Here is a 19,039-nt window from a genome sequence, read left to right as displayed (position 1 = left end):
AAACACAGGAAAAGAATGATAAAAATGAAGGAAGAGGTAGGCAGCACTACGTCAAGTGAGTAGATGATGGTCACCGCTCATTAATTCTGTATCCCGACCATTTGGCCTTTTCTTACTTTCCACATTATAGTACAGATACTTTTTTCTCTCTCTCCATTGTGCTTATGCCTGCATCTGCCAACATTGTTACTGGTACCATAAGTATAGTAAGAAGCATTGGGAAAATAAAGAGAGAAGTGCAGCAAACTAAAGAAGGCTAGAGGAACAGGTAAGAGATTCCAGGGGAACTTACACCCTATTATCGGGTAGAATAAGAAAGACCAGTTGTACCTTATGTTTCATGTATTGCTGTCAGTCGGGGTGATCAATTAGGATACTTCAGTGAATGGGAGTGTGGTGGTAAGTAGTGCTCCTAGCCACAGTCCACCCTGGCTTTATTCTGGTTTGAATATCTATCTTACCAGCAGAATGGCCTCAGCCCTCAGCACTACAGCATTAACCTTTTCAGTCCACTGACATACAGTATTTAGCTATAATATAATTTGTGCTACCTTCTGACTGCTTTTTTCTGCATAGGAAAGAAATTGTGTTGTGAAGAGGTTGACAGAAACTGTTTCTAACCCCACCACAAAAATGATGTCTTCAGAGTTACAAAAATCATCTAAAGGCAGCAAGAGTGAACTTAAAAAGGGGGGGAAAAAAAAAATCACTGGATTCATGGGGTTAATGTGGTAAAAAGACACAAGGATGGCACACCATCTTCATTGCTTCACATGCCACAGCCACACATTTACTGCACCATCTCTTGTACCTTTAGATGATCAGAAGCATCCAGGTTTTGAAGGAGGAATAATCAAATTTTCATGTTAAATGGGTCTGGTTTGGCAGGATGAGAAAAATCTTCTTAGATCTGAATGGCATGTGCTTTAACTTCCTGTATGAGTTTTAGGCAAGTGCCAGCATTACTACTGATTTTATTTCTTAATAAATATTGTGTGACACTGCATCCCATAAAGGTAGTATTGACTGCTAGACTTCCCTTCCGTCTTTATTAAAATTTTCATAAATTCCAAGATTACCCTTGTATTCTTCATTTCCAATCCATACAGTCTCACATCACTGATTGCCTCTATGCCGCTTGAAACTACTGTATATTACTCTTTCAGTCAGCAGATGCCCAGTCCCAGGATGGCAGCAGAAAAAATGCCTCCAGCTATTGCTTTCATCTGTCATTGCTTTACACTGTCTACTAAAACAACTAATAATACCGTGTTCCACCGGAGAAATCCATTTCACCACTCATCACTTTTTACTCCCTGCTGAAACATTATCATATCATCATCATTATCATCATGGCCCCCACCCCCCACCCTTTTTTTTTTTTTTTTTAAACGAAAGGATGAGGCAAGATAAAGTCTATAGAACAAGGAAACAGCAAGTACAAATGACTGAGAACTCTTAGCAGCATCCCCCACCTCCACCCCACTCGACCCCAAGAATGTTTCATCAGACAAGGCCATGTATCTTAGGCCTGTCCCCTGCTCACCTCAACAGGAGCAGCGGAGGCAGTTCTGTGTGGATGACGAGCCAGGTTGTGAGGGCGCTGAACATGGCCTCCCAGACATGGCCGCACCTCCTCTATGTTGATCCACAGGTGACTGACAAAGCAATCAGGTGAGTGGGGGTGATGGTGAATGTGGTGGTGGTTAGTGGTATTGTGATGTTATAGGTAATGGTGGGTGTGGTGGTGGTATTGGAAGTGGTGTTGTGATGGTGTGGGCAGTAGTGTTAGTGGTGTTGTGATGGTGTTGGTGGTAGTGGTTGTTGTGTTGGGAGACGATGATGATGATGACATTGGAGAGGGTGGCAATAGTGGTAAGGATAGTGGAGAATGATAGTAGTGGCAGTGGTGAGAGGGTTGTGGTAGTGATGGTGATAGAAACTGATTTTGAGGATGGAGCTGGTGGTGGTGATAATAGTAATGTTGTTGAGGTAGTAGTGGTAGAGGTGATGGTGATGGTGCTGCTAATGGTGCTGATGATTGTGATAGTGGTGGTGGTTGTTGTGTTGGGCCAGTGGTGAAAGTGATGATGGTGTTGGTGTTGGTGATAGTGATACTAGAGTAGTAGTGACAGTGATGGTACTACAGTAATCACTTCTGTATTCCTACTAATTGGGCCAAAGGAAGGTCGGATAATGCAAAAAATTTGGATAATGACAAATATAGTATTTTAGGCATACAGTTGTCTGTACAGTATAGGTGCATTACATTACTCACCAATTTACAATCCTGCTTCCTCGGTCTTGCCCTCACTATCATCGTCACTCATGGGCGTTGTGGTTGGATGAGTCGCTGTTGAGGTGGATGGTTGGCTGCATGATGGTGTAGGCGATGTTACAGGAGTGGTCGTCTTGAAGAAGGTGTTGATTGTTGTTTGCTTGAACTCCCATTTGCTCTGATTTCTGATGAACAGGTCACAAAGTTCTCAGAGGGAACTTGAGGCCTTTTGGAAGGGTAGTACCTGTATAGCATTTGGGTGCTCACGGGAATCATTGAGAGTCTCAAAGGCATCCCTGACTTTCCTAGCCGTAGGATTAGGGGCAGCAGGTTATTGTTTTGATTTGCTCTGCCACTTACCGGCCACCACGTGAGTTTTGCCACACACGCGAAATTCAAATTTCTTTTTCGTGTATTTGTTATTATTTACTGCCCTTAATTTTCTTAATTATTCAATATGGAGGTTCGGAAAGTGTTGAGGTGCGTATAATGCATGTTCAGGTATGTGAGTGATTATTTATGAACAGAGTAACAGAAAATACTGTGACAGCAGGGATAATGGTTATGATGGAGTAAGATGTCGGAAAGTGGTTGTAGAATTGATTTGAAGAGTGCAGAAATTTTATTAAGTAATAGCCATACAGTATACTCAGGTCACTTACAACCTGCATATGTAGGCTATAATGTGTTATTCTAGTACACAGTATGATATCTGGGAGGAACGTAGAAAAGGCAGAACACAGCACAAGTGTCTTCAGTAATTTTTTTTTTTCCCTCCATTCTTATTTCCACAAGACAGTCTTCTTCAGCTTAAGAAAGATTTCTAGTTGTGATGAGGTTTTTGAAAGCTGTTTTTGACTCCTCCAGTTCAAAAACTTTCCCCAGAGCTAAATAAAATAATCTGCCAGTAATAATGAAACAGTATATATTATGTCATCGGTGGAGTAGTTAAAAGTAGAACACCTTATCTGACAAGCATAACACATCAAAGTCTGTGTCATCAGTTATTATTACAACATGTGTCACTGATCAGAATGGGATGACAGACATGCTAGTTAGGTGTAAGGCTCAGATATTTGGATCATAGACCATACTCCCAGTGAAGTAGGCTGGCTTATTATGATATCAGGTTAGTTGCCACGGTAGTACAGTCACCACAGTGCACTGTATCTGATATAAATCCTCTAGTATACTTGAGAAATTGGTAAATGTACAATTTTTTTTTTTTAATGCCATCCACTGTACTAGACTTGAGCTTGGTAACTTTATTGTTATTACATTTTTTTTTTTTTTTCTTACTGATCTCTGTACTTGAGAAACTAATAAATGTACATTTTTCTGTTACTAGTCACTGTACCTAAGAAACTGGTAAATGTTTCTTTTTTCTGCTGTCAAACTTAGAATAGGTGAAAGTACTTATCTGTTAACTATCTACCTTCTGTGAAGCCCCCCCCCCCCCTTTTTTTTTTAGACTTTTGTTTGAAGTTGTATATAAAAGATTCTGTGTTCTTTACTTACCTTTGGATGTTGGAGAGGGAGACATTTATGCAGTGGCACCAATATAACTGGACAGTTGCATTACCTAGTTATACTGTACAGACAGGCCCCAACTCCTTTCCTGTTCTTCAAAAGAGGAATGGTGGAGTTTAGAAAGGTTCATATCCAGACGATCCTGGCATCACAACAACAACAGCTTGTGAACCTGTCTAACCTCCTTCTTTGGTCAGATTCCTTCTTGAGCAGCAGTTGCCCAATGGAGGATGGGGTATGGGTCCAGCTGGCAGTGTGGGGGACCGGAAGTTGGTGCCTCCCCCTGCTTCCCCCATGTTTACACCACACTCCACACAAGCTCTCAACCTCTCCACCTCAGCCCACACCATGCTGACCCTGCTTGCACTGAAGGACCTCCCATCGGTGAGTGTTCCTAAGGAGTTCATGCACATTTGCTCTTACGGAACAGAACTGTACTATTTGTTTGCACAGGAAGTATGTACTAACATGAAGAAACATTTGCCAGTAATCCCCTACCAACATTGTGTCCTGCCTACCATATTAGTACTCATTCCACTTTGAATGTGAGAGAGTATATTTCCTTCTCATTCTTATCTGTTGTGCTTCGTATTGTGACACAAAATACCAGAAGTATTTTATGTAGCAACTTCCATTGTCACAGCAGGCAGGGAAGTGTCAGTGAACTGTTCATAATGATAGTACAAGCCAGATCAGAGTGCTGGAAATGCACCCATCCCATATGGTAACAAAATAGAAATGTACCAAACCCACTGCAGCATATTTTCCATTTACCTTTGTACACTCAGGGACAAAAGTTTATCTGTATGTCACCTCTGCTGTTTCTCACTCTGCTCTGCTGGTTAATTTTCCTAAGCTGAGAGGCTTTGTATGTCTCTTTACCCATAGGTGACTCTTTGATGTGTGTTGCATCAATAAGGAAAGTAAGAGACATACCTTAAGTGTGAAGGAGATGCAGTGGAATAGTAGCCTGACTTATGTACCAGACTGTAACCCCTATGCAACCCCCACAAGACTACTGGTACAGTACTTTGACCTTTCTCCACCTCACGAGAGACAAGATTAGGATGGGTACATGATGATAATGATGATGATGCATATCAGATCATTGTATATTCATGGAAATCTTTAATATATATCATTCATTTCATTCATCATCTAATTCAGTGTTGCCCCACGAGGCGCATAGGAGCGCGGGGTTAGGCAAGTTGGTCCTGACATTTAAGATGAGCGTGACCAGCCTCGCTCATCCCTCAGTGACATTACATGAGCAGTAAACTCCAACCATCCCTTGGATATAAACCTGCACCGGCTCAATCCAATTGGAACGCTTTAATTGCCCACTAAACCACCAGGTGCCATAATTTGGTTATATGGTTACCACCCAGCATAGTAAATGGTTTCCTGGTGTACAGGCAACCATTTGGCTTGTCATTCAGTGTAGAGTCACTTGTTGACAGAAGGAAGAGGAAAGAATGAGGTAATTAAAGACAGAAGAGGAAGGATGGATATAAGGTAGGAAGAGAGGAAAGGATAGGCACCAGAGAGCAGCACTACATCAAGTGAGTGGATGGTAAGTGCCCCCACCAACCACTTTAGAATATACAGTAAAAGTCCTTTAATCCAAATGGCAGGGGACCGAGGGTCTTTCGGACTACTGGGAGGGACCCCTGAAAACATTAGAAATATATACAGTACATGTTCATTAAATGAACACGTATAATTATATGGGTTATTGTTTTACTCACTGGAAATGCATAGAAGTGTAAATGAATATTTTGCAGGTAGGTACTTCCAAGTCCAAGAGCAAGTCCAATCCAGATAAATCCATAGAAAATTTCAAAAATTTTCACCTTGAAAAATTAAGAGTATTGGGATTTTCGAATTAGTGGTGGTCAGATTGGAGGACTTTTAGTATATATATATATATATATATATATATATATATATATATATATATATATATATATATATATATATATATATATATATATATATATATATATGTGTGTGTGTGCACAGTATAGGCTATGTACTGTATATATTTCTCCAAACACAGTAAGTACATGTTTTACATAGGTGATATATTTCAGAGTATCACAACTTTGTACCTTGAATTGGTACTGTTAAAAAAAAATATGTATATATATATATATAAATAAATAAAATAAATTAAATTTGTAGGTATCAGTGGAACTTTGACCAACACTTTTTTGTTAAATCACAGTGGACTTAATAGTAACAGAAAGTAGGAGATTAAAAAAGTCAGCATATAATGATGACTTTTTGTACATATTGCCACCAACATGAAAACAGTGACCATGCTCATTTCACTTTGACCTGGCCTACAATTGCCATCTCTCCATTTTAAATGCTGTGTTTTAACAGTATATGAACACTAGAATATGATGCCAGTCATGTAGAACTGTTATGGAAGGATGTAGAGCCACAGAATTTTTTTCTTCATCATAGCTGCATGAAATGAGCATCACAAAGGACAAATATCATGGCCAGTGTATAGTGAAAGAACTACAGGTTTGCTATTGTATAGAACTGTCAGTCCATTTTAGGCATATGTAACTCATCAGCTCTGATGCAGTACAGTACAATGCAGTCTCACATAATTCCTAAATTTTCAGCCATTGGATGAACAGGTGACAGCAGCAGTGTCCAAGGGGCGAATGTGGCTGGAGGAAAACCTGAGTGCCGTGGGTAACTCATCACGGCCACTGGAGGTTGCCCTGGTGGCCCTGGCACTCCACCTCTCTTACTCACCCAGGGCCAACACTGCCTTCCACAACCTCACTCACTATGCTCGGCAAGCTAGTAAATATAGGAATTTATTTATTTACTTTTCTTTTTTTTCTCCATAGGGGTGACATTCTTTTTAGCTTGTTCTTGCTGCCACCAGATAGTTTTATTCATCTTAGGAAAGACATCTTATATTGAAGGGATTTGTTCAGGATGAATCTAACCTTGCCATTTAAAAAAGTCTGTCCCAAGCTGAGTAACATAGTCAGAAGATGTCCAGACTACAGTACAGTGTAGTACAGTACTTGAAAATGAAAAAGACAACCTAGGGCAGATTGAGTTAACCCCTTCAACCCAGAGATGCATTTTTCATTTTGTTCTGCATTTTAGTTAACTTTAGACTACAATATTTTATTTAGCTTTGAAAACCCTCTAACACTCATAGTTCAGTGGTTAATGAAGGCTGTGTGTAAATCTATCAGTTCAGAAAGTCTCTTGAAAGGTGAATAAAATTATTTGGAGACATCATCATAGTGAAAAGATTGCAATATGATAGGTTGCTGAGGTGCCTTACGTTCGTGACTTCTAACTTAGTCATAAACTGTATTGAATTGGGTGTTGATAATGTGTCAGCCATGTACAATTTTGATATTCATTTTAAGCTTCCATCACATTCAGTGCACTATCTTAGTAATTGTTTGGTGTTTTACTATAAATATGAAAATGATTTTATCCTTCAGGTTCTTTTGTATGCGTTTCCTGAACTTCTCCAGTAGAAGGAAGTACCTTGCATTTTATTTTTGTCACTGCCCGATCATTTTATACAGCTTGTGGAATAATTTTTTTTTTTTTTAAGTTAAGAGTTAACCCCTATGCAAGAGGAAAGGGTTTAGCTGCCACACTCAGCCACACAGGAAAATTATCTTTCCCAGAAATTATTTCTGATCTTATGGAATAGCAAAATGATGAAAAAGAAATAAGAAGTAGTAGCTGAAACTCCAGATTCATCTGAATGTGAGCCAAGTGGACTGCAGATCAAAGTTACCCATCTTTTGGAGTCCACCATTCTCCTTTCATGCACAGGGAGGTGAGAGATGTTTGTATAGCTGAGCGCAACCCTCTTCCACACGAAAGTAAGAAAACTGTATGCTTTATTGACTTGCTTCAAGTTTCTTTGGCAGGGTGACTGAGCAACTTCGGTAGAGTAAAGCCAGGGAGAATGTTTTAGTGAGAAGCACAGATTATTGCAGTGTTAATTTCCTGTCATACAGTAAAGTCATAGTGAGTATGAGAGGCTGAAAAACAACTTTCCATAATGACAGATACTATGTGACAAACTAAACAAGAGTGTTATGATGAATCTCACACATCCTGCATGTGGTGGGGTGCAAGATGTCACACCTGAACACACACAGCTTCCTCAGGCATTCAGGGCAGCATTATAAGTGCCTAGGAGGCCTGTATGATAATGAATCTTTACATTATCTTGACACATTTATGTGAAGCTACAGAATGTAGTGAAAGTTTTTTGGTTTATCAGATAGAGCCAGAATTCCAGGGGCTTGAATGACAAGTGAATGGAAGAGTGGCCCATTGGATTAGGGAAAATTGGGCTGTCTGGACGTTACCACTCCTCACCATGCCGTAGGGTGGAGAAGGAGGTCTGGATGATGATGATGTTTGTTATTCATATCTTTTTAATGCTGACATAGTTACAACAGTAACATCCAAGAGGATATCAAAATGTACATTGCTGAATAAGTTATCAAGGGATGTGTACTGGGTGTATTACTAAATCTCTACAGCCACTTAGAGTTGGAAATGCAGGAGAGGGGGTGACTCTTCAGATACAGTGATAATCCTTGGAAATAAGCTGTGCAGGGTGAACCACCTCAGGTCATAAAAAGATGCATGCATTACTGTTATTACATATGTGCATACTGTATATGATTAATGTATCCAGAAAGTGAATAAAGACATAATTATTATATTCTTCAAAGCTAGGTGACAGCAGTTTCCTTGCAACTTATAAATGATGTTCATCACATTGTAAAGAAGAATCAGGCTGCTAACTTTATAATACTGTTCCGATTTTTTTTTTTTTTTATAAGCCTCCTCACTTCATATTGTGGTGAAAAGGCTAATGATATTTGAAGTATTGCATTCTGAACCTTTGAATAGTGCTTGGGTATCTGTTACCTACTGCATATGGCCACATATTGGTCTGATTTTGCTGGAGGGGGCTTACAACACGTAGCTGTAAAAGGCTTGACTCCCCCCCCCCCCATATACTGACCAATTTATAGCACAGGGCATAAAATATGACCCTCACACTTTGCTGGGGAAAATAGTGGCAAAGGGTACAGCAGCTGCAGCACACACATATGACACCAGAGTATTGCGATCACCGTACGACTAGTACTTTAGTAGTGTTTTAACCACTGCATTGCCCCTGTAAAGCATTTTTCTTTTTTTGTTCATCTTTATTCCTAGGGTTGCAAATTTCCTATTTTGTAGTTTAGTAAACATCAGAAACCTGGAACACCAAAAAATTAAGATCTATAATGATTAACCTTTAGGCCAAGAAAAAAGAATAATGTACTTGATTCTGGCTTATAATGGATGATCTGATGTAGCTCACAGAAACTCACCACAGCCAAGGGGTTAAGCTCTTCCCCGAATGAGTGTAGTTTAATTATGTGTTATTGGTTATACCATGTAAAATTAGGGTAGGTTATACTGTATTTGGTTAGGTGAATTTAGATTTACAGCAAACTCTCAGTTATCCGTCGTTGCAATATCTTGTCCAGTGATACATCAAGTGCTGCTGGCTCTGCTCCATTAAAGCAATATCTTATGAAATTATGCAATATCCGGTAAAGTTTTGCATATCTAGTGCTGAAACAGGGTTTCATCACTGGTTTTATGCAATATCCAGTGCCGAGGTGTATCAACCAGCTTGTAATTGGTAGCCAACCGGCGCTGTATTACTTTAGTGTATCATTACTTTATTGTATATTGTGCTTTATTTTCATCTTTTACGTATGGAAAAGTATTTACAGTAGAGGGTCAAGACGGATAGTATCGCATTATCCGTTGTGATGCCAAATATGGAGTCAGTGAGGGGTACTATGCAATATCTGGCATTTTACATTGTTCGGCATAGGGCTTGGCGGTATTATGCTTGATTGAGAGTTTACAGTAATTCAGTTAGTTAGGTTTGGTTGAGTTAGTCAATCTATCTATCTATTGCCAGATGACATAATCCCGTAAGGGGTGGCCTTTTGACTCTGGGTTATTTGTTTTATGGGGAGGGGCACTAACCCTCCACCAACCCTCTTGTTGACACGTAGGGAGCGCGTATGGTTTGGTTATATGGTCACCACCCAGTGTTGTAATTGGTTTCTTGGCTTGTAGGAAACCATTTGGCTTGTCACTCAATGTAAAGCCACCTGTAAAGGAAAGAAAAGCAATAAGAAGTGACAGGAAAATGGGAGAAATAGGAAGAGAGGAGGGCAGGCACAGAAAATGAATGGTAGAGGCTAAGGAAGTAGGCAGCACTACATCAAGTGAGTGGATGATGGTCACCACCACCTACCACAAGGTTGAGTTAGATTTAATTAAATTAGGTTTAGTTTAGTTTGGTTATGTTAGGTTAAGTGGACCTTCATATGATATCTCCTCAGGGAAGCATGTGTATTGGGGTGAAGACCTTGTGCCTGAACCATCGTATCGTGTGGAGTCGCAGCGATCTCACCTCAAGCCCCGCCGGCCCCACACTCATGATTCAGGGAATGTGGCAGCCACAGCGCATGCCCTGATGCTGTACTCTCGCCGTGGGGAAGTCCTCACCCAAAATATTGTTCGCTGGCTTCACTCCCAACGTGCCCATGATGGTGGCTGGGGCTCCACCCAGGTTAGTTCATCATCATCATCATCATATCATGATCATCATCATCATCATCATCCCAACTTAGGGATGGGGTGAGGTAGGTTAAAAATGAAATAAAAAAGAGAGGATGAACTAATCAGTAACATGGCCAATAAATGGGATACACACTCATTCACTCACCATTCAGATACAGTAATAATGATTTAAATCATAATAACTATTGAGACTGGAAGCTAATGCAGTTTATGAGTTCTTAAAAGTTATCACATTAAGTGAAAAATAATTTTAAATGAGGTATTTTCTAGGAAGAAGGATTATTGTCTGAAATATAAAATGTAATGCAAGGCAGCAGATAAGTGTTAAAAATAAAATTCTGTGATTAGCCGTATCTGTAAATATGTATTGTTAAAATCCTTAACTAGTTTAACCCCTTAAACGCGGCCGTGAACAGTTGCGTCCCCCCGAGTGGCGGGTTGTATCGCGGTCTGAGTACGTGTAGGAAAATATTTGCCAAAAATCAGAGATTAACCCTAGAACATTATACTTGGTATGGCAGATAGTACTTACATTCAGCTTTCTCCAGAGACAGGCATTGAGCCTTCGTGGACTACCCAAGGACTTGTGGAGACTTGCAAAGTTGGGTAACCAAATCTTCACTTTCACACCTCCAGCAACCCGGTTTCCCCTCTACCACAGCCTCATTCTGTCACAGTAAACTTTATACTACAACGTAAAGGTAGTCAGGAATCCGTATTTGTACAATAAGCACTGAAAATAAGGCTAAAATCAACGGAGCGTACGGCCGACATGCAGTGCGGCGGCGGTCTTCCCGTCACTCAACAAACATTTCCATTTTCACAGCTAAAAACATGTATACTACATTATTCTCAATCATATTACTTCCCAAAAGATCACCACGGCGCGCTTTTTATTCTGCCTTACGCCTGTCACTTTATTCTTGTTCCTGTCGGCCGCTTGCACTGACTCAGAAGAGCTAGAACTCGCCATAATGTCACTTTGAAAGCCTGCAGTAAACTGACGCTAAACAGGGGCAAACCGTGAGAAAAAAAGCTAGTGTTACAACTGGGGAAACAAGCGTTTCCTATTAGCATAAACTGCTTGTGAGAGGAGAGCGTAGATTTACAGTTCTGAGCACTCAGAGCGCTGCCATGTATCACAGCCAGGCTGGCAGGGGCCGTGGTGGGGGGGGGGATGGGGGAAAAATGCGATACTTGGCAACAACGGAGGTCAGTGGTACAAAGGTCAAGTGTGCTAAAAGTAGCTAAAGGGTGGTGGTACTGATAGACAATACCAGCTGGAGCCTGCCTGCCCGCGGTTATTCAAAATTTACTAGAATCGCAAACGCAACACTCCGCCGTTATGTCCTTTTTGCCGAGCGTCGCAAATGCGACGATCCGCGTTTAAAGGGTTAAAGAAATACGTGTTGTATTGTTGTAAATGCTAATGCAGTGTACTGTATCAGTTTTGGTCTTTCACTTCACATCTTGACAGCTTTGTAGTGCATATACAGTGGCATGTTGTAAGAAGTGTTCTTATTCTGATAAACAACTTTATAGTGAAAAACATATTAAGTGAAAGGCACTTTATGTGAAAATGTTCCACAGTAATGATACAGGTAATAGCAGTAATGATAATTAGTAACCTGGCCTTTTGTTTCTGACAGGCACCAGTTCAAAGAAATTCACTAACACACAAAATACATTTATTACATTAATAATTACAACATTTGTGACAGCATTCACATAGTGTACATCTTCGTAGAAATGGCAGTTGTTGAACCCTGTGATCATCCATCACAACACCTCTCTCAAGATTGTAACTTCTCAAAAATGAGAAAGGCTTTTGAGCTGCTCCTTAAAATATTCAGTACATATAACTTCATTTTTACCTATCAGACAGCAGACATCATTTCTTTTTTTCCAGGACACGTTAGCAGCATGGGAGGCACTTTTGGATCACTCTGAGCGTCAGTTTGAGGAGTGGGGAAGCCGTGTGACTCTGACAGTGGGTCCACTACATGACCTTACTGGTGCCACTACCTTCACTCTCATGCCATCATCTCCACCTATCCTTCTCTCACACAAGGTCTGCACATGTACTTGGTGATATGCTCCCAGTAGTTGATAATGATACTGGAGAGGGGTACATTCTCATGGGGACTCCAATATATCCAGAAGTTCTTTTGCTCAGTTATAGAAATGTCCCTCAACTCCCTTGTCCTCTGATAGGAGGTTTATGGACTGTAGAAGTTTCTTTGTGCAGTTCACGCAACTTCTGTGTCCACAGTAATCCCACCAACTTCAATACCCACAGTAATCCCACCAACTTCAATACCCACAGTAATCTCACCAACTTCAATACCCACAGTAATCTAACCAACTTCAATACCCACAGTAATCTCACCAACTTCAATACCCACAGTAATCTCACCAACTTCAATACCCACAGTAATCTCACCAGCTTCAATACCCACAGTAATCTCACCCAACTCCAGTGTCCTCTGTGATCTCATCTGTTTCATGTAATTTTTAAGTCTGCAATGTTCGCTTTTAATTATTATGTCTACAGTGATCTTACCAGGCATCAGTGTCCACAGTGATCTCAACTTTTATGTCTGTTAATGCATTTGCCTAACTTCTGTGTCCACAGTATTCTCACCTCACTTCTCTGTCTCAGTATCTCATCTAGTAACATCTCCGTCCACAGTTGCCAATAGTCAATAGTGTGCGTGTACAAGGAAGAGGTAGAGGGCTTGCCGTACTACAGCTGACCTCATGCTACCATGTAACCCGTCCTGAACTCCTGCCGACTCCTGCGACCCCAACATTCCTGCTCACCTCTCAGGCCAGTTGGCAGGGCAGGAATGGATCATCAATTGCATTCAAGACCTGCGTCAAGTGGCTGTTCCGTGAGGCTGGTGATGCATCTGGTTTGACAGTCCTGGAGATCACGGTTCCTACGGGATATGGGGCATCATCTGAGGTGCTGCAGAACCTGGTCATGTCCAAAAAGGTGGCATATTTACTGTGGGCAGAATTTACTCAGCGCAAAGCAACATTCTTCTTTGAAAAGGTGGTGTATATTTCATTACCTATACCGTTATGCTTGATTATTTATATACTTATGTTCTTTTCCCTGAGTGGGAGAGAGAGAGGGAGGGAAAGGGAGATAGAAAAAGAGAGAATGAGAGAGGCTGGCAAGCAGGTAGGCAGGCAGGAAGACAGTTAAAGAAAGAAGAAAAATTACTACCCACTTATTCACTGCATATCAAAGGGGTGAAAGTGTAAAACTGACTCACAGTTATTCTGATTCAGAATAAACTCTTGCTACGGATGATGGAGTTACAGTGAAGGAGTATGGACAAGTGTGAAAGTGTGTGATTTGTGGCCAAGTGTAAGTTTGTAGGGGAGTATATATATATATATATATATATATATATATATATTTGTGGTAGGTGGGGGCACTCACCATCCACTCACTTGATGTAGTGCTGCTCTCAGGTGTGTGCCCTTTCCTCTCCTCCATCCTTCTTTCCATCCATCCTCTTCTGTCTTGCCTTCATTCTTTCCTCTTTCTTCTGCCTGCGGGTGACTTTACACTCCCTCTTGTGTCTTTCCTTCATTCTTTCCTCTTCCTTCTGCCTGTGGGTGACTTTATACTGGGTGAGAAGCCAAATGGTTTCCTGTACACCAGGAAACCATTTACTATGCTGGGTGGTAACCATATAACCAGATTTTGGCTCCTGGTGGTTTAGTGGGTAATAAAGGTGCTCCAATCGGATTGAGCTGGTGAAGGTTTATATCCATGGGGTGGTTCGGGTTTATTGCTCACGTAATACCACTCAGGGATGAGTGAAGCTGGTCACTCTCATCTTAAATGCCAGGACCAACTTTCCTAGCCCCAGGCTTCTACGCTTCTCATGGGGCAACGTAGGATTAGATGATGGATGGATGGATATATATATATATATTTTTCAATATTGAGGGTCATATTCTTGGTGACACAGGGGCATTTGTGGCTCCTCTTTCCGGTCAGTTAAGTTTGTATCTTGTATCTTTTTATCCTCTTGTATACAGTACATTGCTGGTATGAACTGTCACAACTAGAATAATAGGCAGTCCATACATTATGCTCAGCCAACGTTACCAATGTCTACCCTGCATCATTTTCTACATTTCTTAACCTTTTAATACTTTATAGTGTCTGGTTCTGTACATCCATTACAGTATTTACATAGTTGCCTAGAAGTTTCATGAAATAACCAAAATATCTGTGCTTCTCTTACCAGCAGATCAAGCCATCCCCACAACACATTAGAATCAGGATGCATAATATTTTCACCCAGTGTAGAAATAACAAAAATGAGAATATCAGCCACTCCCTTACAGGTGACCGGGACCCAGACCTGCGTACAGTTCCGTGTAGAGCGATGGTTCCCTGTAGCCAACCTCTCTTCCGTCCTCCCTGTCAAAGTCTATGAGTACTATGCCCCAGGTAGGCTGGTTTGTATTACATTACCATATGCTTTTTACCATCATGACATAGTCTGGCCATTGTTGCAGTGTTAGTCATGGAGCTGGAGGTGAAAGAATACTGTTGTTGTTGTTGCTCCAGCATCATTGAACTGTGAACAAGGTGGACTGCAGACCTAATTGTGCTTTTTCAGCCTTCCATCCTCCTTCTGGGGTTCAGGGAGGGGTTGAGGGATGTTTCTATAACCAGGCAGCAGAGAAGAATGTTTCTGTAACTAGGCTGTGGAGCTGCCTGGTTATATTAGTGCCACCATGTGAAAACGTCCTTCTCTAACACCAAAGAATGCATTATTTCCACGTATTCCTTGAGGATCTTAAAATGAAGCTGAAGTGGATGGGATTGGAGGAAATTAGAACCTCTTCTCATAGTGGTGTACTGGGAGAGTAGGAGGGGTGTACAGTCAGGGACAAAAATCTGCCGTGTATTTCACCTTTTCTGCTTCTCATCTTCCTCTGTTTGCTAGACCGCGTGTTTCACTGACCTTAGATATATCCCTTTGATATGATGCAATGAGGAGGAAAATGACAAACATGTCCCAAGTGTGAGTAAATACAGTGGAATAGTAAGATGACTTTTGTCCCAAACTGTATCAGCTTCCTCCTTTCTCCAATTCATGTCTGCAATCAGGTCAGAGAGCTGTACTCTGTATTCCCCCATCCAGTGCAAAGGTTGACAATAGGGTTAGCATGATGAGCTTGACTAGCATTAGATGATAGTTCTGGTTTTCCTGTTTATATTATGATAGAGTATCAAGAATATCACACATCAGATCTACTTCATAGTGAATTACTAGTTGTACTGCAGCTTTTTTTTTTTTTTTTTATGTTGAATCAGTGTAAGAATTAAATAAGTCATCAGTGAAATCCTTGTCTTTCCACTGCTGGACTGTATGTGTTGTATCATTGTAGGGATATAATAAATCATCAGAGAAATTCTTGTCTTTGCCACAGAGCACCATCAGACTGAGTTGCTGGACATGTCATCAGTAACTCTGGACATCTGCCAGGTGTGTGGGTCATACCAGTGTCCCAATTGTCCCATCCTGTCCTACTACAGCAGTTCTGGCCCATTGCATCAGTGGCCTCATCCCTCCTGCTGGATCCTGCTACTGCTCCTGCTGTTACTTCCAGTACCTCACTTGGCCCCCAGCTGAGAATACCCATAAATGTTATAGTTTGTTCTTGGGCAATAACACCTCGAGATTTTCCCTCAAAGGATGTGACAAACCCCAGACATTACCATCCTACCGTGAACTATATGTATATTTTTTCATCATCCTGACCTTTTCACCATGAGCCAGTTGCTCATAATCTGACTTAAAATACTGTACCTAAATTTCTTCTGTCCTTGCCCCCAAACACCCTGCATAACCAAAGCTAGTGTTACCTAACTTCAGTTTCACACGTCACCTAATTTACATAATGTGTTCCATCCAAGAGAACCTTTGCTTGAACAGTGTAGGCCATTATGCCTTTGCCAAAAATACTTCTGTAAGGATTGCTTTCTTATATGGAGGTAATGTCTGGGGAGGCAGTGTGTCCAGTCCTCTGATTTAGGATGCTCACAGGGGCTACATGCCTCTACAAATTTCTCCCTCCATAGCATAGAAATACATGTAATATCAATTTAGAGGGCTACTAACTTCAAAATAAGGATAAGCAAAAAAGACAGGTCAGTTTCATTAATGGTGACTCAATGATTCTGATCTGGTAAAAGTATGTGAGAGTGTAGATGAAGTACTTATGAGGTATTGCTGATTTCATGGGCATTGATAGGATGACCTCCCAAAGAATCGAATACATCTAATGTATAGAAAAACTGTATATATATTTATTCTCCACTTAACCTCGCTTGGGTATATTCAGTCCCTTGATCTGATGATGTGTTTTGTTGCTCAGTTATTGCTGCCTCCAGACAAATTTATTCAGCTTTTGTGAGACCTCTTGTAGTGAAGGAGTAAGTGAAGGCTATATCTAACTTCATCCCTTAAAGAAAAAAAATCTCACCTGAGCCAATTAAGATTGTCGAAAGGTAGCAAGAATAAAACATTAAATGTCATCAGACTGAAGTGATTAATGGAAACAATACTCAGCCCTTGAGCAAAACCTAAAGTAAATGTATAGTGCTGTATACCCCTTCAACAAACCCTTCCTAAAGCCAAAGACCAAATAATCATAGATATTTTGGACATGTCAGTAAGAGATGATTGAGCAAGGATTGAACTCTGTGTAAAGCATTAACCCTTTCAGTACAGTGACAAGTTTTATCATATTCATGTGGCCTAAAGATGATATAACATGGTTGAAGAGAGTCTTTTCATATTGGAGGTGTTGGGCATACCCTTAATTAACTCCTTCACAACTAGAGGTCTTCCCTAAGTTGCATGAAATCGTTGAGTGGCAGCCTGAAACAAGCAGATGTCACCATACTGAAAGGGTTAATATCTCCATGACTCATTGATTCGTTCATGACCAAACTGACTGATCAACATGGGTGCACTTGCTTCCAAGAGTACAAGAGGTGTGGCTCAAGTACTGTAAGCAGATTTTACTAGTGTGGGTAAGCTGTCAGGCAGCAGAAATGCAAAATAATCTGCAGAGTATAATAGCCAAGAAAGCATATGAAGAAATCTTATTGAATTACTGTACTGTATTGGTAACCCTATCTGGTACCGTATTAATTTGGTCCACTTGAAAAATTTTTATTGCAGGTCTATAGACTTGTGATAGAAATGGGATTTCAGATTTCATAGGAGGCAATAAACACTGGGAAAAAAAAAAAAAAAAAAAAAAAGTTATAAATACTTGAGTCATACAGATTTGGTTTCAGCCAGGAGTGTGAGTTTGACATAAGTTGGTTTTCAACACAAAAGCCGTGTACAGTATTTTTTGCTGAAACCGGTGTTGTTTCAAGTGTTGGATGTGTCACAGTAAGTGTGCTGCCTTGTTGCATTTGTGACCCATACTTAAAATACCAAAGATAGTGATTTATGAGCTCTAACTCTGCTTTACATTGGAACTTACCTCAAGGGACATTAAAACATTGTGTGATTTATGAGAGAATGGGTTGAAGTCTTGCTTCTATCCAGCTCTGTGCTTCCCTCTTCATCATTCTTACTTCTCTATCCTGTTTTTCTCCTTCATTTTCCCTCCTGTTTGTCCTATTATTTCCTTTCTTAGTCCTCTTTTGCCACTTACTTCTCCCCTCTCCACTCCATAGTACAGTATGTTCATTCTTCCTCCTCATTACCCCCATAATTTCTTTCCTCCATCCCCAACCTCTCATTCATCATTCTTCCTGTCACTTTTCAGACCTCCCCCTTATACCTTCTCCACATCTTTCATCCTCTTCTTCAGCACCCTAGAAGTAAGGGAGAGTACATAGCCAATCAACCACTCCAAAGGTGCATTTTGTGAATAAACTATAGAACACTAGTCACAGTTTAGGGGACAGTTGATGTAGGTATTTAAGTACGCCTGTGTGAGTGACTGTACAGTAAGTTCCTCATTATAAGCTGTCTTTTATATATTCTTTTTTGCAGTTAACAGTATAGTATTCAAGAATGGCCTGTTAAATTTTCAATTCTGCCTGAAAAGTTGATTTACAGATACTGTAACCACAAATTTACGGTATTGCTTATATGAAAAAAGGTGTAATACTTTGGAACACACTGTTGACGTATAATGAGGACTGTTTACTGCATGCATTCATGTGTGTAAATAATGGAATATAAGTGGATGTACAGTATTTATGTTGGTAATGAATGACTGAGTGAATGAACCGTGTTGTTAGTTTTTAAGATAGTTTTGTCTGTGAGAGTAATGATAATAATAGGAGTGCTGTATTGATTGATAGGGTCATAATAGCTTAATGTTGACATTGATATTTACAAGTTTTGGCAATTTTTTTTTTTCCCCTCTTTTTTTCTATATCATGAAGTACAGTACATGGTGTTTATGCTGTACAGTATAGTAGTTAATTTATTTGTGTATTCATGTAGCTGTGACTCCTTCAGAATTGTCCAAAAAGCAAGT

The 19,039-nt window shown here is 40.4% G+C and overlaps 1 protein-coding gene across 1 annotated transcript in view; it reads left to right on the top strand.

Annotated features, from left to right (window-relative positions):
- The window catches only part of LOC145410407 (CD109 antigen-like), a 108,468-nt gene extending 92,063 nt beyond the window's left edge, over positions 1-16,405 (top strand). Inside the window, exons 20-27 of the mRNA XM_080280560.1 lie at positions 1,555-1,674; positions 4,006-4,192; positions 6,448-6,626; positions 10,214-10,475; positions 12,396-12,567; positions 13,189-13,544; positions 14,861-14,966; positions 15,956-16,405. Coding sequence (XP_080136686.1) covers positions 1,555-1,674; positions 4,006-4,192; positions 6,448-6,626; positions 10,214-10,475; positions 12,396-12,567; positions 13,189-13,544; positions 14,861-14,966; positions 15,956-16,158 — 1,585 coding nt within the window. The 3' untranslated portion in view covers positions 16,159-16,405. The remainder of the gene's footprint in view (positions 1-1,554; positions 1,675-4,005; positions 4,193-6,447; positions 6,627-10,213; positions 10,476-12,395; positions 12,568-13,188; positions 13,545-14,860; positions 14,967-15,955) is intronic.
- The last annotated feature ends 2,634 nt before the right edge of the window (positions 16,406-19,039 follow it).

Source organism: Coenobita brevimanus, chromosome 85, assembly GCF_032717465.1.
Source record: "Coenobita brevimanus isolate Jiangsu-jjx chromosome 85, ASM3271746v2, whole genome shotgun sequence".
Classification (NCBI taxonomy): Eukaryota; Metazoa; Arthropoda; class Malacostraca; order Decapoda; family Coenobitidae; genus Coenobita; species Coenobita brevimanus.
The sequence above is the reverse complement of the archived record's forward strand: the minus strand, read 5'-3'. Positions and strand labels throughout refer to the sequence as shown.